The following is a 26372-nucleotide window of genomic DNA, read 5'->3' as shown; positions in this document are numbered from 1 at the left end:
TTTTAGATGTAAGGCCGGTATTACACTATAAGAGCTTTTATAAGAATTCTTTTATAAAACTTGTGGAAAATGCAAGCAATAAGCGCATCGGTTACATTCGAATGTTACCAGTAGGCTTTTAGGTTGTTGTTTTTTTTTCAGTTTTGTAAACGATCTTTCATCAAACTTTTATAGTGTAATCCCGTAAGTGTAATAAACTTTTATAGTTTTATTCACAATTTGAAATATAGGTGACAGCACACAAAAAAATTCACACACACAACACTATATACGCACTCAGACTGTTACTATGTTTTCAGGCACCATGTTATTATGTAGGTATGTTTTTAGGTGCGCACCCTTACACTTCCAGCACAACTCAATAGGTAGTAAATTACCCATGGCGATAGACCAGAGTTGTGCTTGGTTTGAAAGAATGAAAGAAAGTGTAAGCCCGGCCTAAAAAATCAATTTTCACAATAACCTATGTAAATTTTCATTTTCGGATTCTGGAAAATATTCGAGATTTTTTTTAAATCCAGATTTCTTTCACATACACACATGCACAACACACAATAAATCTGAAACTATTTCTCATTAATTCTGAAACTATTTCTATCTCATTAATTCAACCGTTATTTCTCATTAATCCTGAAGCTTTTTTTTTTCATTTAGTTCTGAAATTATCTCTCTCTCTCATTTATTTCTAAAATTATCTCTCTCTCACTCTCTCATTTATTTCTAAAATTATCTCTCTCATTTATTCATTAATTCTCAAATAATTTTTCTCTCTCATTTATTCATTAATTCTCAAATAATTTTTCTCTCTCATTTATTCATTAATTCTCAAATAATTTTTCTCTCTCATTAATTGTCAAACAATTTTTCTCATTAATTCTGAAGTAATTTTTCTCATTTTGGTTCTGAAATTATCTCTCTCTCATTTAATTCTGTGAAATGTTTCCTGAAAAAACATAGCGTTTGAAAATCCTTTTTTTCACCAATCCTGGGAAATTCCGCAGCTATGTAAGCCTTTTCGTCTGCGGTCACTGGGAAAAAAAGCTTCGAAGGCCACGTATATGGCCCCACGGGCCACGCGCCGAAGACCCGTGTCATAAGCGTTTCACACATGAAAACAGTTCGAAACCAAAAAAAAAAGACTGCAGTGAACATTTACGACAAAATATATTTATTTTTGATTACAAAAAATAAAGTTTTTCTATGTACAGAAATGACTAGGATTGTTTCTTTAATTTTGCGGAAGACGTTCACATTTCTCAGTAGAAGCCATTACCGGTGAGACTGCCCAGCCACTGATGCTGTTGTATGTATGGGTAAGGAGCCGAAGGCATTGGATAGTGATGGTCCAGCTGTCCTGGTAGCCCTCCTCCTCCTACTGCTTGATGAGGGTAATGGTGGTTGCCCGGAGCTGGGTGCAGAATTTCGTGGATGCTAGAAAAATATAATGTTGAAATAAGTCAGATGTGGAATAATAGACACATTCTGGCGAGAATCAAGAATGTTCAACATTCAGGAAAGTGCACTTGATTAATTTGAAAACGTGTTCGCGCGCGTGCAGGGCTCTCTCTCCCCTACCCCAAGTGGGGCTGATAGAGCTCCAACTTCGGGGCCCGGAACGGCTCTCTCTCTCATCATCTTTTACTTTTTTACACTAAAAATTCACTTTTGCGGGGCACACTGAAGAGCCCCACCCTAGGGGATAGCCCTGCTCCAGGATGTAGTCTGTCCGTGTCGCGGGACAACTTTCATCATCTCGAACAGCGTCGCAGGTTTCTTAGGTGATTTTTAAATGTGCCGCAGGTTATTTAAGTGATGTTTGAATGTACCGCGGGGAGTTTGGATGGTCTGGAACTGTGCTGCACTGTCACTCACGTGATTTTTGAATATGCCTCACGTCATTCAAGTGATCTGGGAATATGCCGCTGTGACCTGTAAATATGTTTCGGGTCACTTAAGGGGATCTGGAAATGTCCCGCGGGACACTCAAGTGCTATGGGAATGTGCCACGGGCCGCATAAATGCCATGGAACTGTGTTGCGGGTCACTAAAGTAATCTGAAAATGAACCGCAGGTCACTCAAATGATCTGGAAATGTGTCACAGGCCACTTAAGCTGTGCCATCTTAACGTATGGGCCCACCCAGACACGGCCCGATGGTCTCAAGAGAAGAGGGGGGGCTAATAAAAATGAGATCCGGTCGAAATTCTCTAGAATTTACCAGGTCGGGCCTCAAAAAAAACTTGGCCCGGGGGCCTATGATGCTCTTAAGACGGCCCTGCACTTAAGGAATATGAAACTGCTCCGCAGGTCATTCAAATGACCAGCTGCGTTCTTCAACGGTCCTCGGTTTCTCCTACTATATATGACCGGTCCGCGAGATTATTAAACTACTTTTACCGGTCCGCAGTTGCAAACAGGTTGAGGATCACTGTCCTAGACTTTCTTTCTATCAAACCGAGCACAAGCAACGCCATCTATAGCAGAAGTGCCTCTGCGCAAAGCTTTGATGCATTGAAAAAGTCCATTTCACCTGTAGCTATTGGATATAACAGGCCGACGCATGCAATATCTTTACCCTCTTTTGTTGTACATCCAATGGGTATAGGTGAAATGGCTTCTTCAGTGACGTCACGAGCACGAGCTTCATGCGGAGGCCTTCTGCTATAGATGGCGTTGGCACAAGTCCACTATTGCAGTGGGAAATTTACTATCCAGGGAGTTGTGGCGGAAGTGCGAGTGTGTGTGTACCTAACTGTCTGAGTGCTTATATAGTGTTGTGACTGATTTGTCAGTGATGCCATCTATATTTCAGAAGTTAAGTGTAATGATTGAATATTTGTACCGTTGTAGGCCTGTTACTGCTCTCTGTGGCGAGATTTTTTTAGCAGGGAGATCGGTTCGCATTCGAGCCTCGAAGTTGGAAGACCGTAGAAAACAAACTTCATCAAACCGACCACCACTATGCTGCCAACGGAGTTCAAACCTGGATGAAAAATCGTGAATCGAGTCCATCACGATGCTCATACGGCAGCACAGCGGCCATTCCAGCGGGCATTTCTGGCGGATTGGTTACATGCCGACCATTAGGGTCACACGACGTGTGTGTATGTGTGACCCTAAAATGTTAATGCTGTCAGAGCTATGTTTATTTCGTCTTATATAATGGTGCTGCCATCTCGCTTCCATATTTTGGAAGTGAAAATTACAAATGTGAAGATTTTTATGCTGTACAAGGTTGAAGGTCTGCCTGCTTTCTGTGGGGAGAATTTTTTTAAATGAGACATCGCGTCTTGAAGTTGGGAAAACCTCAGGAAACGAACTTCAGCCGGCCAACGGAGTTCGAACCTTGGATCGTCGTGATGAGGATCCAGCACGATGCCCACATGACCGCACAGCGGTTTGCTGAACAATACAGTCGAATCCCGTTATCCCGAACGCCAAGATACCGGGGGAATCACTTTGTTAAAACGAAATTTCGTAATAAAGGAATTCCAGCTTACCTAGCATTGTTCGTATGTAAACTTACTTGTGTGATTAGAAAAGTGTTCGTTAAAACGAGATTTTCGCTATAACGGTATTCGTTAAAACGGGATTCAACTGTAACTGAAGTATCGGTTGTTCACAAAACTCGGTACAGAGATTGGGAATCGCACTTACTGAGCGGCGGCGGCAGCTGCTGCAGCGGGTGGAACGGGCAAAGGAAGCGGAAGGAGCAGCAGTTTCTTTCCTCTCAGTCTGGACATGAGAAGTGTCTTCAACAGGATGTGCTTCTTCTTACGAGCGACTGTCTCTTGAGGTCCGAGGACGATGGCCATCGTTACCACAAACAGGAAGATCAAACCATATTTGCTGATGCCACTGCGCGTGTTCATGGTTGCGAGTCTGAAATTTTGAAGGAAAAGATTATTTAATTCGTGCTATCATTAAGGCAAGTGTCAAGACTTAAATTTAACGCCCGAATGGTGTGGTGCTAAGATGCTCGTCTACCAACATGTGAAAATTGCCGTTAGGTCCCAGGTTCGATTCATTTCCAACTCACCTCGTTGTCGGCAGTAAATTGCAATATGGTGATATGGCCGGAATTTGTGTGTGGTGAAGTTATAAACTTGAATTCTAGTCGTTTCCTTTTCCTAAAGTGTGATGTAATTTTTACGTTCCATAAAAATAAGCAATGCAAAGGCAATTGTCAAGATTGTTTGGATTGTTTCGTATGATCTCTGTTTAACGAATCGGTGATAAATATGGTAACTTAACCGCATGTTAGAAAGAGGAAGGAAAGATAAAGTAGAAAAGAGTAAGAGAAAAAAAACAAATGTGTGTGTGAAATGAAAACAGTATAATACATAAGTATAAGAGAGAGAGAGAGAGAAAGATACTTATATATCTGTTATACTCTTATCTCTCCCTTTCTCTTATCTGTACGGAGTAGATTTCTACGAAGTTCTGCTGTTCTACCTGTTCTCTTTCGCTCTTAGATGTCTATAGTAGAAGGATATATCACGAAGGTAAAATAACTACTTAAGTTTTTTCGTAGAGTGCAACAAAGCTTCGCGGTGATGAGGAGAGAGGAAAGAAAACAAAGAGAACTTTTTGAATTTATTTCACTGGTGTTTGATCGCAATATTACGTCCTTGATCGTACAGGGGTTAAAAGCTGATTGCCTAGAGATGGCCTAGAGTTATGGCCAGTGGTTAAAACCTGATAGGCCCTATAACCCAGAGCGTAATCAAGAAAGCTGTGCAAACCAGTTCTTCCTTGCAATTTACTTTAAAAAATGAATCCACTCTGTGAAGGAAAAAAAATTTTGACAAAAAAAGTGTTGAAAACAATTTTTCCAGTAGATCTCACTTGGCTAACACTTTACGTATCTGGTGATAAATTTGCCAATAGTAGTATAGTATAGAACCGAGCAATAGATTTGCCAATATGGTGGGGCGAAGGTAACACGTAATCACAATGTTAACAGAACTCTACACAAATAGTGAAAGAAAATAACTGAATTTGGCTTCTAACGGAATTGCATATTTCAGTTCATTTTCAATTTGCGGCAACCCATGACATGGGAATTTTTTTTTTAGTTGGATGTTTGGCACGTAACTGACCGTTAGAAAACTGACACGTCACAAAATTTCAAAACGTTATAACACCCTTAATATTCATCCGATTCTATAACGGAAGAATACTTTTCCATATCAGTTTTCTTCCAGGAATCCCGTGTGTAATTACTGGGCAGTCAATAGTATTCACCTTGTACATTTAGACTTTTCCAAAGGATATAATATTTAGTTAGAGATGAATGGGATATATCAAGAGTGCTCAATGGATCGGAGAGTGTTTGCTACTTCCTTGGTATGGAAACATCTCCTTCAGTGATCTGGAATTGTGCCACGGGTTACTTGTGTGGTTTGGTCATGGGTCAATCAGTCATGGGTCACAGTAAAATTAAATTTTTCATGATTTTCGATTTCTTATAATTTTTATAAGCAATATGGCAAATGTTAAAACGCAAAAACCAGGTATATCTTTTTACATGGGCAACTACTTAATACGTTGGAGAAATTCAATAACATTTTATCTACAAGACGGGACCGTTGGTATCCACTGTTAAGATAGGCAATTCAGGATGACCATTGGTTAACCAAACAGTAATGTTATAAACAATAATTCAGTTCATTTTTTTCGAAAGTAAGGTTATAGGTCACGGGCCACATGAGATAACTCCGAGGGCCACCTTTGGCCCTAAGCATGCTACCATCTAGACCACTGGAGACACGATCCTACCTTCTTTATTTCACGCACTGCGGCGTGAGGCGCTGAAGTAGAGACATTAGTAGCGTCTCTTAACTGTATATTCAGAATATGTCCACCCAGGTGTGGGACAGCTCCGTCTACCGTCTCTCGCTACCGTCGTCCCGCCTGTCGGGCCCATTTGATGAAGTTAAGAGAGGCTACTAATGCCTCTACTTCAGCGCTTCACGCCACAGTGCGTAAAATAAGGAAGGCAGGGCCGTGTCTCCAGTGATGTAGATGGTAGCATGCTTGTCCGGTTTGCAATAGATAGTGAGTTTGAGTCCCCCCGGGGGAGACCAGATGACTTTTCAAGTTAACCTTGGCATAACAACCAGAAAACATCCGTTTTCCTGTTCACATAAACCCTATGTAGCGTACAGTTAACTCTGGGGGTTTACGAACGACTCAATTTACGAACTGGTTGTTTTGGTTTACGAGCACGCAAAACGGTAGAAATTCGGAAGACAACGTACTCCATAAGTCTTGTGAATCTTATGTCGTTTTTTTTTTTACAGAAGAGTTGGTTGTAGAATTAGATTTCATCCAAGTAAAGTTCCCGTACCCAAATACGATTTCTCTTATTCAGCTGCTGTACAACTATTTCATATCAGCAAATACGGCTTGGGGGGGAGGGGGGGTTATCGTGGCTAGATTTTGTTGAGAGAGAGATTTTAATGGCTTTCACGCTGAGATTATATAGAGGGTGATTCTAAATTCATGGGACAAACTTTAAGTGATATAAAACACCTAAACAACCATTTTTCGTCTGATAATGTGCGGTCGAATTGCAATAGCAAAGGGCGGTAGGGGTGGTTTTAGAGAGTGTGCGCAACACCACTTCACCATAAACAGATACCACATTTTTCCGACGAATTTGCTGCGGTATGTGCTATCAACCATTCGAGGGTGTACATGAACTTTCTCGGATTGAATTGGAGTTTGTTCTTTTATCGGTGCAAGGACTATCAAGGTTATGCTGCACCAAACAATGATCAGACGGTACGATGACTTGTGGTAGAATTTGCGTTACCCAAATCGCACCACATTACTATACCCCGCACCCTTAAATGGTTGACTGCACTTATTGCAGCACAAATCCGTCAGAAAATTATATTTACTTTCGGTGAAGCGCTGTTGTGTACGCTCTGAAAACGCCCTCTATCGCCTTTGCTATTGTGATTCGAGCGCACATTATGTGACGAAAAATGCTTATGCAGATGTCTTATATCGCCTCTGGAAGTTTGTCCCATGAATTTCGAATCACACTGTAAATAATATCAATGCAACCAGACATGGCTCCAGCACCGTTTTTATTTTATCTCCTTCAAATTTATGGTCATATTTCTGAGTTCAAATGATTTGATTTTCATTGGCTTTTCGTTACGCACTGGAATTTCACACTAGAAATCTTCGGGGGGAGGGGGAAGGGGGATCCCTGAAATGTATAAATTTATTATACATTGATTCTATGGGAGAAAATATTTTGATTTACGAACGGACTTCAGGAACGAATCAAGTTCATAAATCGAGGGTTGGCTGTATAACTAATTAGAGATAATTATTATTCGGACTGCGAAGGAACCCCGTTATTATGTCTACTAAGTACAGTCCTGCACATGATGCACAGCGTAGAGCTCACAATCAAGCCCTTCAATTTCTTTTTTTCTTTTTTTGGAAGTATTTATTATAGAGGTAATAATGTGTAGAAAGAAGGAAAAGGAATCAAAATTTCTCAGTGTTCGCATATCACTCAATTTTTTGAGTATAGATAGGCCATGAGAACGAGAAAGTAAAATTGTTCGTGCGTGGAAAGAGGAAAACCACTTACGATTTCTTACCCATCCAAGTATAAAAATAAGAAAAACTGTAACTTGTTCAATAGAGCAAGAAGGAAGAACGTGAATTGACTATACATCCCGCTTATGGTCCCGAATTATTTTTTCTTTGGTTAATTTTGACTTGATATCAGTAATGACAGCTAATTAACCTCTGTCTGATTACAGTTAAAGACCATTGGCGATCGATAATTGGCTCGATGTGCCGTTTTTGTCTTAATGAATATGGTCAGAATAAGAAAAAGCAATAACACAGGGTTTTTCTTCCTGAAAATTTTCAGTGAACTGCATAATAGCTTCAAATACTAAATTATCATAGTCTATTTTTCCATCGAAGTTTCAATTTTGAGTAATTATTAAAAAATGCGTAACCAAAAAAGGATTTCATTTTCATATGCGAATTTTCTGATCTACATCCGAATTTAAGAATAGGAACTTTTCAAAACAAATAAAGACCATAAATACCAGAGAGCTCAAAATAATTAATAAGTGCAGCATTGAGAAAAGGGAGTAAAAATGATTGTTTCGGGAAGAAGAAAGTACAGTCAAACTCGGTTATAACGACCTCAAAAATTCCAGAAAATTTTGCTATTACAATCGACGTTGAATTTTGCTAAGACCCCTCTGACGAAAAATACGTTGATGAGTTGTTTAGTGCATTATGATCGGGGTGACCATAAATACGGGACCTCACCGATCGCACCAATTATTGACGTTATACTGGAGGTGTCGTTATGACCGAGAATTTGACTGTATTCATAAACATTTTAAGCTCTTAAACGGCGGTTGGGCACGAATCGGTTATTATTTATTATGACCGATATTATTATTTATTATTTTGTACCAATGCCGGTAAATCAATAGAATTTTTTACATTAATGGGACGAATCACATATTTTGAGTTGTGCGGTTTCACTTTAATTCGACTGTATATATATATACACACACACTATTCTAAGGATTACGTGGAAAATTACATTTCAAGAAAATCATACTTTTAAAATAAATAATTTATCGATTGCAAATTTTTATTCATATTTTAAGAATTTTCGATTTTACTTGATATTATTATCAGCTTTTTTCCAATTTAATTATTGCCTTCAATTAATATGAATTTTTGTAATGACTGAGGAGAGCATGTGGCATAATAATACATATTATAATTAATACTATTATTTTAATTGTATGCACCGTAATTTCTCGTAATAAAGCCGGGGACTTATCCAATAACTTTCTTTATCCAACGTTTTCTTTAATGGATTCTAATTAATTCTTGCGATCATATTTTTATGTATTATTTTTAGTTTCGGTTAAACATTTAATTTAGAATAATTCCTAATGTCACGAAAGATTACAAAATTCTCAAATAAAACTTGAACAGTAAAATATTAAATTTTATTTTCAGATATCGGTATTTTTTTCTTTGGCTCTTGAATGAGTTTTACGTGTGGCTTTTACCGGGGCTTTAATTTAATCAAACATTTTTTTCATTTAATTTCTCATAACAGAAAAGAAACTATAGCAGTATCAGAATTAATATTAAAAAATAAATTCTGACTATTTCAAAAAATTCAACTGAAAACTTTCTAAAATATTTTTATACTGTAAGAAATTTGTTAACCCTCCATGTCCCTTGTGTATTTGAATATACAATGTCAAAAATCCATTATCCTGTACCAATTTCGTTTCCCAGTTTTTTTTTTTTTTGGTATTTTAGAAGGTACATGTCTTAGTGTCATTACAGTGTAAAATAATAATACGGCTATACAAATGCAAGGCCACAACAGGCAAAATGCTCAACGAGGTGGCTGAGCGAAAAAAAGCCCATAACAAATATGGATGCCATATATTTCTAAAATGCAGCAACCCAATTAAAAATGCAATTATAAAAACTATAGACTTGTATACATTATAAAATATTATGCAATGTCCATAAAATATCTTTATGGTTGTCTTATTCCAAGTATAGATAGCTACATAAATATAATACTTTTTTTTATCTAGAAAAGAGTTGATTCTAGTTTGTGTAATTTTTTGAGACCTGCCGAAACTGTATGCGTTCAGAAATTTATAAAATCGCGCCGAATTGAGGAGTTGGAAGTAAAATTCAACTTTGATCAACAAGGCTATATTTGTTAATCAAATTCTTGTGTTGATGTGTTATTTGAATTAAAAATATACTAACCGCACCAATGTACATCCTTTTTGGGGTTTTTTTCCAGTACATCTTTATGAGAGGGTGAACCATAGCGGGTTAAATACAAAACATTTTACATTATTTCGAGAGGAAACCGGTGTTTTTACCTTTAGTTATTGAATGAAAATTACGTGTGGTTATACGAATTAATCAGGGGTTTTCTTCAGAAGGATAAGAAAAAGTAAGCCCAACTTCCGGCAGCAAAATAAATTTTTTGAATGAATTAACTAATTTATCAATTTATTATCCAAACTTTTAAACAAATCTCGTCAATTTAGGATGTGCGAATATATTTGATTAATACGTTCTGCTTCTGTCTTCACTGCTGCATACAATTCTAATGAGAGTGTGGATGTTTTCTGAAGAATCTGATATGAAGGCAGTCAAGATTCAGCTTAAAAGCAGCATATTCCCCATTGATTTATAAAACTTCAGAAGCAAAGCTAGAAAATTCTGAATATTCCTCGCAAATATAACAATTCTAGATTCTCTCTCTCTCTCTCTCTCTCTCTCTAGGATCGTTTTCTTCGATTAAAATCCTGATGGCAATGTCGATGTGCTACCAAAAGATATTCATTAGTGAGATCAGGTGAGATGGATTTTAGCTTTTCTTCCATATTTGCCTCTTTTACATCAACAATAATCATCATAATTTCAATTATGTCATAACTCTAATTCGCAAGCCCATTTTCAGGATTAAAATCAAACTACAGACCAAATTTTGCGAGTCGCAGTTTCTAAAATTAACTTTTCAAAATTCGCGTTATGGTGAAATCGCGCAAAGCGAAGGATACCTATACATACTTGAAACGAGAAAAATCAAAGATTTTCACTTAATTCCTCATAACAGAAAAGAAACTGCAGGAATATCAGAATTAATGTTAAAAAAATATGTTATGAACTTATAGCTATTTATTATTAAAGAAATATTTTGAAAAAATTCAATTAAAAAAAATTTTTAAATTTTTTAGTGCAAGAAATTTGTTATAGTTTGTTTTGTTATAATTCCTTTATAGATTATGAAAGAGAAACTAAGTACTATTACACATGTATCATTAAGAATAACGAGTAAGTAAATTGATATGAGTACGCACCTGTGAAAAACTTTTAACCCAATAAAGTATATTTTTAATTATTACTATTATTACGCTGTTATCCTTTGCCGTTAACTTTCGATGGGAAACGTCAAAGTGGAGATATAAGAGCTTTTCAACGAGTTTTTATACGAGCGATGAAATGTTTTTCCTCGTTGAGGATGACTTTCTCTGTTGGATGTATGTCTTTCAGTCAAAATGGGGTCGATGACATTTTACTTGACTGCCCTCTTCTCTCTTAAAATAACAAAAAAATAAATAAAATAAAATTAGACATCAAAAGTTTTTCCCTTTCGAAACCCCTTTAAGCTAAAAAAGATTTCGGTTGGTTTAGATATCACTGAACGTGAAATTATACCTGAAGTAAATTCCATTTAGACGGGGAAAAGTTCATGATCCATGTTCATGAAACTTATTTATGTATTTAGAGATTAATCCTATTATTATAGATACGTAAATTTCGAAAATAAAAAAAAAATCCGAATTTCACGAAAAAAAATTCCAAATATGGAATTTCGCATTTATTTGCAAAAATAAGAAAAGATAAAATTTTTTAAGTTCAGATTTTTGTGTTCACTCTCCATTGCATTTGAAAAAGTTTGCATTCAAGACCAGAAAAAATTTCAAATAAAAAAATTTCGCATTCATTCGCAAAAAAAAAAATTTTAATTACAATTTTTTGCATTTGTTCGCAGAAATATTAGCTGAAGTAAAAAATTTTGCATTCATTCAGACTAAACTAAAACTAACGACCAAAAGTTTTTTATATTGTTTAATTACGATGAGGCCAAGTATCAAATTATGTACTCAGTTGAAAGCTATATAATTCAAGTACTCGGAAAAATTACTACTTATTTTAGCTTCAAAAAATTTAAATTATCAAGATTTTGCAGAAAAGTGGTAGAAATCAAATCTTTGCATTTTTTTTATTCATCAAAAATGACAAATTTTGCATTTGTCGCATATATTTCGTAAATACGAAAATTATCTCTACGTATTACGGTACAAAAAAATTTTTTTTTTCAAAGTTATCATGAAATAATTCGCAATGTTTGAACATATTACGGTTTTCTTCTCCTGTTTAAGATTTTTTCAATTTCTTCATGCAGTTTGACCTCATGAATTTGTGAATTTTACTGCATTTGCACATTTCGTTTCATCACGGTAATAATTTCATGTCGACGATATAATGGATTTATGTTCATTAATTTTATATTTTGGTAAAAATTGTAACAATTATTCAGTGTATTTGAATATACATGGTGAGTACACGGTATAAAAACCCATTATACCAATTTATTTCCTTAATTTTTTTTTTTTTTTGGTATTTCAGAAATACGGCTGCATACGTACAACATTTTTTTTTCATCTAGATAGTGTTGATTCATTGTTGGTGCCAATTTTTGAAAGTTGCTGAAATTTTGCGCGTTCAGAGATATATGAAATCGCACTAAATTGTGGAAATGAAATTCAAGGTAAAACTATTTAACTTTGTTAAGCAAGATTTTCTCTATGTATAGCTAACAGTAAAATAAAGGCAAACTGTGAAATTTACCCTTAATTAACCATTTTTGCTTCTTATCAGGGGCTCTGTCCCTCCTGAGGCCAACAAGAAAAATTTTCCTTGGTTCTAAGTGCTTGGTAATATTCGCTGAGATATTTGAATTGAAAAATCTGAGAAAAATTTGGAAAGATCAGCATAAGCCTCGCTTCCCTCCCTCAAACAACGCTCCTTTCCCTCGTTTCTGCTGGGTTTTTTTTCCACTTTCTTCTCTAATTTTTGAACTCAAATATCCTAGCCAATATTGCACTTAGAAACATGAAGATCTTTTTGTTGGCCTCAGGAAAGACAGAGGAGAAACAACTTTGTGATTGGAAGTTAAATAACAATGGAACCATTTAAAAATTTACATTTTGTAACTTTTAACAATAATTTTTTTTTTTTCATTTGAACGACGTTTAGCATTATGGGTGACATCGTTTGAAACAGTTTTTCTAACTGAAAATTGCCTCTAAAACCAACGGTTCAAAAAATAGCCATTGGTCAACGATAAGAGTGAACAATAGTAAAGGGGACCGTGGCCTTCATTTTATTGTCACAAGGGGTTTGTGGAACACAGTAAGTTAAGAACCCTTAGTCCAGGGATTTTCAAACTTTTTCCACTCGAGGTGCCCCTTTCTCTAATAAACGCTTATCCGCGGCTCCTCAGCGCAGTTTAACAAAGCATCTCTTCGAAAAACCTTAGTAGGCCGCCTCTCCGCGGCACCCTTGACAAAGGTCGGTGGCGCACAGTTTGAGAACCCCTGCCCTATTCCAGTGATACGCAAACTTTTTAGTAGCAGATCAAAAAATCCAAAAAGACAAATTTTGGCGGGCCGGACATATTCGGACATTGATTGATACGTGTTCGCCCGAATCAGCCGACATGCCGTAAAACTCAAGACAAAACCAACTTTTTGAATATTGGGGCTTGGTCCGCTTACAGACAGCATACAGAGAAAAGCGAGGTTTAATAAGTATCATTTCATGTATACAGGAAATTCAATGGATTTTAAGAATAAAGGTATTTAATAATTTTTCAGAATCTGTGACTCGAATTTCCCGGCATGCCGTAAAATACGGGTATTCCCGGCATACTAGTTATTCTCACTGTTTCCCGACCTGTCAGCTAATGCGGAAAGAATACGGTGATTGGAATTTTTATGCTTAGAAATGAAGTGGTGGAATATGTTGTATTATTCTTTGAGACTGCCACGGTTTTTTCATTACGAATGAGACGCATCTTTCACAATTGTGCAAAAAATAATTAAGTATATTTTAATTAATTTATGCATATTTATTGCCCATGTTCTATTTTTTTTGCATATGTAAAAGTTTTCGAAACAATTTCAATTCATATAAATTCTCACAACTATATTTCCCATATACGAAAGCAGGAAGGCATATTTGACCTCTCTTGACCAAACTGCACACAATTCATATACAAATACAAGGCCACAACAGGTAAAATGCCCAACGAGGTGGCTGAGAAAAAGATGCTCACAACAAATATGTATGTCATATATTTCCTAAAATAGAGCAATCCAATTAAAAATGCAACAAAACCAATTTGGATTTCTTGAGAATAAAAGAAAAAACATAGAAATGGCAGTTCTAAAACTCACTGAATGACATTTACAAGAATGTCAACAACAATAAAAAAAACCTTCGCTATTTTTTGGATTTACGTAAAGTATTTGACGACGTTGACCATAAAATACTTCTGGATAAAATTTATAAGGCTGGTATAAGACGAAAAATACACGACTGATTTAAAAGCTACTTAACGAAAAATGAAACAAGATTTGTTAAGCAAATAGGTGTCCCACAGGGATCGATACTCGGAGCGATACTCTTTTTGATTTATGTAAATGATATACAACACTTACAAATGAATGGAAATATTATAAGTTATGCAGATGACGCACAGTTCTTTTCATTTCGGATAATGATAACCTAAACTTCAAATATAAAGCTGAAAATTATATAACAATAATTTTACAAGGGCTAAAATACGATAAATTGACCCTTAATCTATATAAAAATAAATTTATGCATTTCCAATTATATAATAACAGAAACATGGAACCAATAACAATACAATATCATGTATGACATTGCTCACGTATTAATTGTCACTGCACCGAAATAAATGAACCTGATGAAATAAACTATCTAGGAATCGTTTGCAATATAAACCTTAAATGGAAGTTTCAACCGGTAATAATAAGTAATAAACTAAAATACATCAATACCAGGATTTACTGCTTAAAAAATATTATATGCCCCCCTAAATTTCTCCGTACGATTTATTTCGCATGGATTTTACCAGTCATACAATATGGTATATCGGTATGGGGCGGTGATTATGACTCAAATATAAATATAATAAGAAACACTCTGAGAAAAGTTGTGAATTATATAAAAATTTGGGAAATGTTATGAATCTCGTGACAAAAAATTTGGGGAGAAAACTGTTTTTCCTGTATTTTAAAATACAGGAAATCACCTATTCATGGTGATGAAAAAAAAAATTAGATTGCGAATGAGGATAAAATTTCATTTTTGAAAGGTCATAAAAAAATCAAATTTATTTATAAAACATTTTCAAAAAACACCAGCACATTCATTAAACGTTTTAATTCCTAAAAATTTTCATTTCGTACAAAAATTTGTATGAAAATTACTCGGAAAAGAATTTTAAACAAACTGTTACGCAAATGCAACGTCAGTCAAAAATAGGTTAATGTAATTTTTTTAAACACTAAACTTGAAAATTTCTACACTGTTGTTTCGAAATCTGCGGTGGCTTGGATAAAACCTCAAAGTGGGCCGCACATCTGTCCCGCGGGCCGTGGTTTGCCTATCACTACCCTAGTCTATGATAGTGGTTCTCAACCTATAGTCAGTCTACTGTGCCGTTGATTTCTTTTGGTGAGTGACGGTCATATACACACGACTGATACGGAATGAGTTGGGGAGAGAAATGCTACGGGGAATCACTAGCGGCCCGGCGGGTGAGAAACATTTTTCTATGATATAGGCTTTCTACTGCTCATCCATACAATCATAGGGTGTTTTTTTTTTCAGAGACATTTCTGAGACCAACGGTTTTATATTTCTTCATATCTGAATCATTTCACAGTTCTATGTGGCTCCCCCTAAACTACCTTTCAATGGCTCTCCTTATACTTGTTTTTCACCTCTGGGACTCCTTTTGATTATATTTTTCCTTCGCGCCCTCGTCTTATCCACCCCCCCCCCCCCACATACATCATCATGCAGATCCCCCATAATATAGACATGAAGCTTTCGGGCCATTCCCCGATGTACCGATGCATTAATCGGTCCATGAACATTTTTGCTTTATTCTGAAAATATGGAAGACTAAATAAATCTTTACCTATGATATTCTAAACAGAACCCAAAAAAAAACCAAATTCAAGGGAAAAATGCAAAATCCCTAATGCATTTCGACACACTATAGCCCCGTTTACATGTTCAATAAAATATCCCTGGAGGTTACCCGTAGCAGGGATTTTCGCTATAACCCGTTTACACGGCGTTTAGTTTATGCCAGTATTCTCCCTCTTCTTCACGGAAGTCGTCACTGATTACGTGGGTTGAACGGAAGTGGTTGGTTCAAGATGGCTGACTAGGAGCTTACAGTCGTTTTCGCGGCACAAAGGATTATGGGAGAGGAGCTCGGAGTCACCCACCATTATTCCGCAACAAAGATGGGACTTTTTGACTGATCTTCGTCCCTCCTTTTTTTTCCCCGTGAGAAAAAAAAAGTTGTGATGCAGGTAATAATCACCAAAGCGACCCCCAATCTTGCACATTTAAACGGGGCTCATTAGAAGCTAAATATAACACCTATTACGCTGACCGGGGACCCCACTTAGGTTGGTTATCAAATATCAACTCCCGGTTGCTCAGCTGGAAAAATACGCCTGTTCATGTCAAACGTCATGGCCAGAGTGAAGCTGAGGGTCATTCCAACTTCATTTTCACCATACAAGTTGTCAACCCTAGTTTGACTTGCACCCGGAAGTTAAGATTTGGTAACCAACAAAATTGCGATCCCGGTCAGTGTGATAGGCAGGGCCGCAAATAGATACTTGTCGCTCTCGGGGCAAGCACGCACTTTTGCGCCCCCGTGTATTGTAGAAGGAGCAGTTAAAGGGTAAATATGATGCCCCCCCCCGCCTTTAGTCCAGTGCCCGGAACCTGCTCTGCCCTAGTTGCGGCCCTGATCGTAAAGGTTATATTGAACCTCTGGTGACGACACCCATAGTGTGACTAAATGCGTTAGGAATTTCATATTTTTTTCCCCTGTATTAGCCTCTTTCGTTGGATCCTACTGAGAAATGCTGAAAATTTTCACATTCTTCCCCCACAATACATTTCACTTAAAAACTTTATTTCTTCACATCTGAATTTTATATTTCATAGCTCTCTGTGCCCTTACACCGCCTCCCCCCCCCCACTAGACCACTTGTAATGGTTCTCCTTCCACCTGATTTTCACCTGTGCCCCCCCCCTCCCTACAATATCCCAGGACCGTAATATAGCTTCAGGTTGAGAACCATAGCAAAATCATAAAAGGGCGTCTGGCTAACTAAGCGGGGGTGTAGGGAAGAGTGCTTGAAAAATAAACTTTAGAAAATGTCTGGGCTTGTCAATACCAAAATAAGAGGATTTTGAGGAGGCGAGATATCTCGTCAATGCCGTTTAAATGGTTGTGTAAGTTCTGAGTTGGGAATATGGTGAATGTGAAAAGTTTGGGGGCTTCCATCAGTGGACAGCACTCAAAACTGAACTTTCAAGATGGGGGTTTTTAAGACGGATCGTAGGGAAAGTGTGATTTATTACGTAAAATTTTGAAATAAAACTCTGAAAAAAATTGTATTTAAATATGAATATAAACTGTATCATCCCTGTCTGCTGAAAAAAATTGGGTGAAGGGAATTATTTCTTCAGGGGAAACAGATATTGGAAATTTGAGAAAAAAAATTGAAAAATAAAGATTTGCGATTATGTTTTTAATGCGCGCGCATTGTTTTTCTTTTTTTCTTTTTTTTTTCGAATCAAAAATGCAGAAACATTTTGCAAATTCCAAAAAAAAATGAATGCTCGAGTCTGAACCAGCTAAGCTGCACTGTATATGGGTACATTAGAAAACCTGTAGGATGTCTTTTATCCGTTGAATATTCCAGTTATGGAATAAGATCAGACAGAGATCAATGAGTCCGTCACGCTCCGGAATCTAGCTCAAACAATCGAGACTAGTTATACGAGTAGCCTACAGTAGATGGCTAGAACAAGAGCAACTTAAACTAAATGATAAGTTTTTTGTTTTGTTTTTTTTACCTTGGATTTTTAGAGGTCAATATCTTTTCTCTGTGAGTAGATAATTTTTTTTCTCTCCATTATCTGACGATGATGTTTCTCCTCTTATATTTGTGGAGCCTCTACTAATGCACGAATTAAATGTTGTTTGATTACTTCAAAATAAGTCCGCATCTTTATGCGATTGTGCTAAAGACATGTGTCTGATGCTATATAAAAAAAAATGCTTGGACGTATCACACGTGCATGATCTCAAAATGAAGAAACTCTGAAAGGAATAATCAAATTACAGAAAGTATTCGAAATATCAATATGCATAAAATCCCTCACTCTCAGCCAGTTACTTAAATTACAGCTCACTATATCGCGTATATCTTTCTGAATTTTCACGATATTCAACTGGAATTTTTTATAAAGTTGCTCTATATATCTGACAACCAAATTATGAGAAAATAAAATAGGTATTTTCTGCACATGATGAAAATCATTCACTAAAAATACTCGTATCTCATTGAATAAGGAATTACCAAATTCTAAATTCCTACGCAGGTTGCCTCATGTTTTGCCGGAGATGCCCTGGCCCTCCTCCGGGGGGGGGGGGGGCGAAGTGCTTACGTTGCTTCTTGTGACAGAGAGCCTGGGTGTCTCGCGGTTTCTTCAGTTTCTCTCATGTGTAGTGAACAATTTTTTTGTAAATTTCATAAGAATTGGTTGAAAACTCCGCATGTTATAAGCAAATAAAACATGCGATGAAAACTGGAATTTTTATAGAAAACATCTTCATGAATATATGCACTATTCTCACGAAAAAACAAACACAAGTATTTCACAATTCCAGTACAATATTTTGCGAAAGTTACAAATCATTTGCAGTTTTTTATCATATATACAGATTGATCAAAAACCTTTTTTTTCTTATGTAATCTTTTCTTGTTCCTCCTAAATACACTCGTGACTAAATTTTCATTGGAAATTGTGAATACGGCTTAAGGCTCACGTGCCCGGAATTTCAGAACGATTTGCCGAGTATTTATCCAGAATTATCAAAACTCCAGAGTTTCATGCAATACTGTTTTCTCAATAAGATTCTGAGACAAATAATGCGCATAATTGTACTAAACATTCAAGAGTTCAAGTCGTATACAGGGTGATTCCATCAATCCCCTTGCCGCATGCATTTTACTGTCGAACCGTTAATCCCAGAGGCATACTTTCAATTAAGAAAAATATCAAAATAACATGTGGACCTCAGACACATCATTCATGTTTCAAGAGGTATAGATTTAAAATGAAAAAATTATCTTTCTATAATGACATCCTGTCCACAAAAACACAATTAGAAAGTTGTTGTACTGTCTCTCCTGAGAACAGCAAAGAAGATCCCACGTTTCTAAGTGCAGTATTCGCTGATATATTTTTTAATTTGAAAATCGAAGAAAAGTTTGGAAAGAACCGCATAAAAACGAGGAAAAGGTGCGTTGTCCGTTAGTTTATGCTGTTCTTTCCTAACTGCTGATTTTCGAATTCAAAAATATCTTAGCGAATATTGCACTTAGAAACGTGGAATTTTCTTCGCTGTCCTCAGGAGAGACCGTACAGCAACTTTCTAATTGTGTTTTTGAGGACAGGTCGTCCGTATAAAAATTACTTTTTTTTACTTTAATAACTATACAACCTCTTGCACCATGAATGACGTATCTGAGGTCTACATGTTATAAGATACTTTTTTCCAACTGGAAGTATGTGTCTAGGTTCACCAGTAAAATGCGAAAAAGCGGGAATTAGGAAATCACCCTGTTATGTAAATGTGATGAATCCGGTTAATTATGCATAATCGCTGACAATTTTGGAATTTTTGATAAATTTCACTAAATTTATCCCTATTAACGGCGATTATTCATAACACCCGAGCACCGTAGGTAAATTTGATAAATACTAGAAAAATTGTCATTTTTACTGGCGATTATGCATAATACCCAAGTTTCGTTGGTGAACATGATAAATCGCACTAAATTCATTGCATTTGCCGGTTATTATGCATAATCATGCATAATCGAAATGCAACGCGAAATGACGATTAGGCATAATCATGCATAATCGTCATTTCGTGTTGGTAAATGTGATGAATCAGTCCCATTGACGTGATAAGATTTATTATTTAGATACCGTACTTGTGAGTCAGAGTCTAAACAGGATATATTGAACTCCGATTAAACGAATTTTTCCCGAACATACCCGAAATAACTCCTATAATCAATTTCCATTTCACGAATTCTGAAATTTGACCTCTATGTAACGAACTCTTATTTAACAAATTCTTAGATTTAATGAATTTTTAATCATGAGATCGCGATTTTAATCGTTAAATTGTGAAATTGCTTAAATTGGAGTTCGTTATATCGGAATCAAACCATATTTATCGAGCATATTATACTCATTCGGTAATTTTTTTTTTTTTCTTGTTTATGAAATTCACCAATTACATTGGAGGTAGTATCCTCATTCGGACACTGGGGCCACAAATGTGTGGGTTGCTTTTTCTCACCGTAAGATTTTTTTTTTCTTTTGACCTCAGGGAGTTAAGCCCTGAATATGAACTTTTTAGGGGCTTTCATCAGAGGGCATTTCTTAACGTTGAACTTTCAGGGGATTTTAAGATGGGTTTCCAGGAGAAAGTGGCTCCGGGAAAAGTAGGATTTACTACATTACATTTAGCAATAAAATTCTGGAAAATATTGTATGTGAAGACGAATATACCCTGCATCATCTTGGCTGAAAAAACTTGAACGAAGTGAGTTGTTTCTTCACAAAAAAATTTTCAATTGAAAATTTAAAAAAAATAACAATAATGAAGATTTGATGGCATTTATGTTTTTAATGCATTTTTTCAGTACCAAAAATACACAAAGGCATTTTGAAAATTCCGAAAAATGAATGCTCGGGTCTGAAAGGATTATGCATAATCATCGGTGAAAGCGATAAGTTTTAACTTTTTTTGAAGAGTGAAATTTATGAGCCTGAATTAAAGCTAAATTTTAACTTTTTTATGAATTTATCAAAAAAAAACTGTAGACTGTAATAAGTACTTTTAACTGTAACTTTTTATGTCAATTTGTTTATTTGTTATTAATTTTTCAAATATGTCTTGTCCACCCTGCATTTCCCCCATACATACATGATTTGGAAAAAGTTAACCTCGGTTGTAACGCCAACATTTGGCCGAATCTTCGATAACGTTATAAACGAGTTTGAGTATATTTTTAATATGCAATCCTCATGATTTTTAGATGCTATAATATTTCTCGGTCATTGACACAAACTGAACTGTTGATATTCCAGTCAAGAATTTAATATTCGATTTAGAGTGAGAATAATTGAGAGGCCATCATATTTTTTAATACCACGATTCCTGTTAAAAAACTTGTAGGGGAATATACGTTTTTCCCCAAAAAAAACACTTTCTCTCCCCTTTATTTGTCATTAAAGTCTTTCAATTACGAGAAATAGTGAAAACTACTTTTATATTTATCGAGTAGGCCTTTAGGTCAGGACACTTGGGGTCATTACAAGCCTTAAGTTCTTTTGATTCACGCGAAAGCAGTCATTGACCTACATGAGAACGTATCTCATTTCGACTCCATCTCAACAGTATATTACTACGACTGTTTTGGAATATCCTCACTGAGCCTCTCATCAATGTGGATTCGAAATTATGCCTTCAAGGTTATAAATAAGAGAGAGAGACGCATTACCTACATTTCCAGAACACGGAAGTGGTGTTCACGGTTACATATTTAAGGTATGATTTCTTTACATGATGAAAATCCAATCGCGGGAGGGGGAAAGAGATTTGCTAAATCTGTGTGTATGGTTAAGGGATTCTCATACCTTTTAACATAGTGAAAAACTATGCCCTAGTCAAAATATCATTAAAAATAACTTTTATATATGTATTTTTTAAATTTAACCGTTGATTTATATGCTTCAATTTTTTTTACACATGTTTTTGAAATTAATTTCTTGAACATTTCCAAACAAGATACATTAAAAATAGCTTACGAGCATGATAAAATGACACAGCATCAATATAACCACACAATATTGGTATCAAAATGAAGAAAGCAGATCAGTTTATAAAATGAACTAAAAGATTGAAATTTCATTGACTCATTCTTATTTTAAATTTAAATTTTCAGGAATTAAAAAAAAATGAAAAAAATTTTTAAAATATTTTTTTTTATAAACCAAATATTTCGATCTAAAGCCTTTTAGTTCATTTTGATCTTTGTATCAATGCAAGTAAAACTGAAATTGGTTTTTTTTTCGATCGTTAATTATTTTTCGAATTACCGTGCGCGCGTGGTTGAAAATTGTATAAGGGTGTATGAAACGAAAACGAAACAGTTGTTATAATTTGGTTTGTTTCTGTATGAGTGTGGCGAAACTTTGTATGTACAGGTAGAGTGGGAGGCAACCCCTACTGCCTAGGTAGTCACGCGGAATCATGTGATATGTGCTGGTGGTCGCCCGACAGTATCGTCCAACAAGCAATAGGTTGGTTGGTCTGCGTCTGCTGAATACTTGCGAGTAAAGAAGAGCAACATGGTGTTATTCGTTTTTTACTGGCAGAAAGAGTTGGAGTAAGGTAACATATACGAAGTGCATCGGCGAACGAAGGCAGTGTACAGTGAACATGTACTGTCATTGCCCGGCAAGAAGGACGGGCGTAAGTGTTTCTAATGTGCACTCACTTTCCTTTAGTAGAGTTTCTCTGTAATGATGGCATGAACGGAACCGAAACGCACTCCCACCTTCTTGTTGATGTCCTTTATTGTGTGTCGTCTGTTTGGGTTGATTATCTGGTCGACTTCTTTCAAGAAAGCATCTGTGATGACCAGTTGACTTTGACCAGGTCGCGTATCGTCATTTACACATTTACAGATTTCCCCCCCCCCCCCGAAACGCTTATGCCAGTTCTGCATACGAGTCAATGACAGTGCATGTTCTCCGTACACTGCCTTTGTTCGCATATGCACTTCGTATGTTACACTTACTCCGAATCCTTCAGCCACTAAAAAAACGAATAACGCTACGTTGCTCTTCTTTATTCGCAAATATTCCGCAGACGCATATAAATAAACACCCGATTGCCTGCTGGACGATACTATCGGCCGACCGCCAGAACATATCACGTGATTCCGCGCGACTACCTAGGCAAGTCCATTTCGCAATAAGGGTTGCCTTTCTTACCTCCCGCTTTACCTCTACACAGAGTTTCGCCACAGTCATACAAAAACAAACAAAATTTTTCAACTGTTCCGTTTTCATTTGATCCCCCCTCCCCTTATATTTTTGAGAAATCGTAAAAAACCTTCACCGCACAATAATCCTTGTTTAAATTTTTATTTTTATAACCCTCTAATGCTAACTCTATGTCTCAGAAACATAGAGGTATAGGCAGTTAACATGCAGTTTTGATCAGCTTTTATTAATGGGTATTCTAGGATTAAACATAATTCGCGTTCCAGATGGAATTTTTGCATGCGATTCTTGCTAGTTGGTAAACCAGCAAAAGTCAAAGTTTTGGATATGCGAGTAAAAAAATCGGTTTTTTTATGCTTCAAAGCATTGGTTCTTAACCTTTTTTAAAACGCGGGCCCTTTTTATCGTATGATTTTTATTGCGGGGAGCCCCCTACGCAGCCCCATACCCACACGGAGCACCGTTTGAGAACCACTGCTTTAAAGGATATGAGACCCTTAAGAAATCAGTCAAATGTACTGAATCACGCTCAAACATGTCAATGTAATTCGCGTTCCTTATGGTTCAACAGCTCTATTTTTTGGTAAAAAAGTTTAACCCCCTTCCTTGAAAATTTTTTTTATAAAACTCATTAGATACACGATCCCAAAATTTTCAGTTTTCGAGTTTAAGAAATTTATCCGTAATACGATGCATGCCGCTTAATGTGATCACTTCGGGACTCGGGGTTTCTGATAACAATAAATTATTGGATACAGCTTCTGGCCTTTTACATAGGCTTGCAAGCCGAATCAAGAATATTTTAATATTATTTATATTTTCATAAAAGGTAGCTGGTGACGTAATCATCATTCAACCCCTTCTTTTCATCAGAAGTCAGCAACCCACCTCCCACCACCCCGATGCTGACGTATCATTTTAATTGCTCCAAAGTGATAATATCACCCGAACAATGACCGTGATTCCAATAAGTGACTTGTATGTGTGTGTGTGTGTGCACCTTGAAAAGTGAAATAGGAAAAGACCTGTCAAATTTTGAGTCGACATTTGTCACGAAAATAACATTTGAAACAGAAAAAAAAAAAAAAACACAGAGATATTCGTCAGATTATTATTTGTTCAATAAAAACGCACAAGTGAGCAAATGCTCAAGCGAAACTTCCCTTAAAACAAACAGCGCTCAAGGGCCATAAATACCTGACGTCGGCCCACTAACCTACCATCAACAACTAATGTTTTAAATTGGCTCTTTCGTTTTATTATTTATTTTTTAACCTGCGATCACCACCCCGTTCCTTCAACAACACATACACCTTCCTTCCTATAAAAAAAAAAGTAAAAGAAAATGACTTAGTCCTACTTTCATAGAACTTTCTTTTTTCCTACCTATAATAACCCTTTCCCTTTTTACCCAAGGCGTAAAAAAGAAAATCACCAAAAAAAATAAAGAGATGAAAATCCATTTTCCTCTTTCTAAAATTTGTTTTGGGGTTGTCGGTGGCAATGACCGAGAACTTCAACAAAACATAACACAAAAAGAACAAAAACTTTGTTGCTTTCACCGAAAGGCACGGTTAAAAAGACCGATTTTTGCCCGAGTCCTTTTTCTTCTTATTATGGCTTTTCCAAAAGGGCAAGCAGATTAAAAAGCGTAAAAAAGAATAGAAATTTATTTTTAAATATTTTTTTTCCCAAAGTAATCCGGTATAGACCACCTGAATGACATTGTTCTTGAGAATTGGAGACAGGAGGCCATCTATTTTCGGGTCTTGATTCGATACCATAACAAGAAACTTAATCCTTTAGGTAAGAGAAAAAGAACCGTCCGAGCGTTAAGAGTGATTTTACCATGTTCTTTGGGTTTAAAAAAAAAAATGTTATCATGTTTGTGTGTATTACTTATATACTGTAAATATAGGCTATGTGTGCGCGAGATTAAAATCAATTTCTTTTGTGTGTTTGTCAGTTACGCGGAAAGTAGAATAATTGCTCTAAATGGCGCTTTTAAGAAAAGGTGGAAAAGAAACCAATCGTTTATTTTGAAGTGTTGTTCACTGATTGTCATGTTGTGTTGACAAACATGGTTTTGATGGTGGAAAAGGAGTCAAGAATAAGGTCTCGGTCTAGTTTATGTTTGTTATACATACAAACAAAAAGAATGTTCATTTGATCAGGATATTGGTTCTTTAGATCGATTTTAAAGAATAATTTTGCATTTTCTTGAGGATTTCCGAAAAATAGGTAATAATAGGCAGAAAATATATGGTCTTAATATCCTAATATATTGAATATATTCCCTTCAAAAAGCATTTAAATTAATAGAATTAACACTGGACCCTTATATTATTGGAAAATTTTATTTATTCTGAAATTACTTTTCCATCAAATATGAATTTTCATTAAAATTCTGAAATTACTTTTCCATCAAATATGAATTTTCATTAAAATTCTGAAATTACTTTTCCATCAAATATGAATTTTCATTAAAATTCTGAAATTACTTTTCCATCAAATATGAATTTTCATTAAAATTCTGAAATTACTTTTCCATCAAATATGAATTTTCATTAAAATTCTGAAATTACTTTTCCATCAAATATGAATTTTCATTAAAATTCTGAAATTACTTTTCCATCAAATATGAATTTTCATTAAAATTCTGAAATTACTTTTCCATCAAATATGAATTTTCATTAAAATTCTGAAATTACTTTTCCATCAAATATGAATTTTCATTAAAATTCTGAAATTACTTTTCCATCAAATATGAATTTTCATTAAAATTCTGAAATTACTTTTCCATCAAATATGAATTTTCATTAAAATTCTGAAATTACTTTTTCATCAAATATGAATTTTCATTAAAATTCTGAAATTACTTTTCCATTTAAAATGAATTTCCATCAATTCAAAAATTATTTTTCATTCAGTATGAATCTTCAATAATTCTGAATATATGTCCTTCATCAATTCTGAATATATTTTTCACTAATTCGGGAAATATTTTCAATTAATTCTGAAAATACTTCCTTCAATATTTCTAGAAATATTTTTTATTAATTATGAATTTTCATTCATTGCAAAATATTTCTTTCACCAATTCTGAAATTTTTTCTTTTAATAATTCTGAATTGTTTTTAATAACTCTGAAATTGCTTTTCCCATTTAATTCTGAAATTGCTTTTCTCATTTAATTCTGGAATGTTTTCTAATAGTATGTAGTTTCAAATTTACTTTTTTTCACCAATTCTTAAAAACATTTCTTCAATGAGGTTTTTTTTTCTGGTATTCCTATAAATTTT

The 26372-nt window shown here is 35.5% G+C and overlaps 1 protein-coding gene across 1 annotated transcript; it reads right to left on the bottom strand.

Moving 5' to 3' along the window:
* Positions 1 to 1151: 1151 nt before the first annotated feature.
* LOC149078557 (uncharacterized) lies at positions 1152 to 11026 on the bottom strand. The gene is made up of 3 exons (XM_089240676.1): positions 10917 to 11026; positions 3658 to 3882; positions 1152 to 1431 (listed from the first exon to the last, which is right to left on the bottom strand). The coding sequence occupies exons 2-3, from the start codon at positions 3870 to 3872 to the stop codon at positions 1257 to 1259; spliced, it is 390 nt and encodes a 129-aa protein (XP_089096802.1). The 5' UTR covers positions 3873 to 3882; positions 10917 to 11026; the 3' UTR covers positions 1152 to 1256.
* Positions 11027 to 26372: the final 15346 nt, after the last annotated feature.

The sequence above is a fragment of the Pholcus phalangioides genome, unplaced genomic scaffold (assembly GCF_987345545.1).
Source record: "Pholcus phalangioides strain wild (caught in Gottingen) unplaced genomic scaffold, Ppha-v1.0 ptg000013l_1, whole genome shotgun sequence".
Classification (NCBI taxonomy): Eukaryota; Metazoa; Arthropoda; class Arachnida; order Araneae; family Pholcidae; genus Pholcus; species Pholcus phalangioides.
The sequence above is the reverse complement of the archived record's forward strand: the minus strand, read 5'-3'. Positions and strand labels throughout refer to the sequence as shown.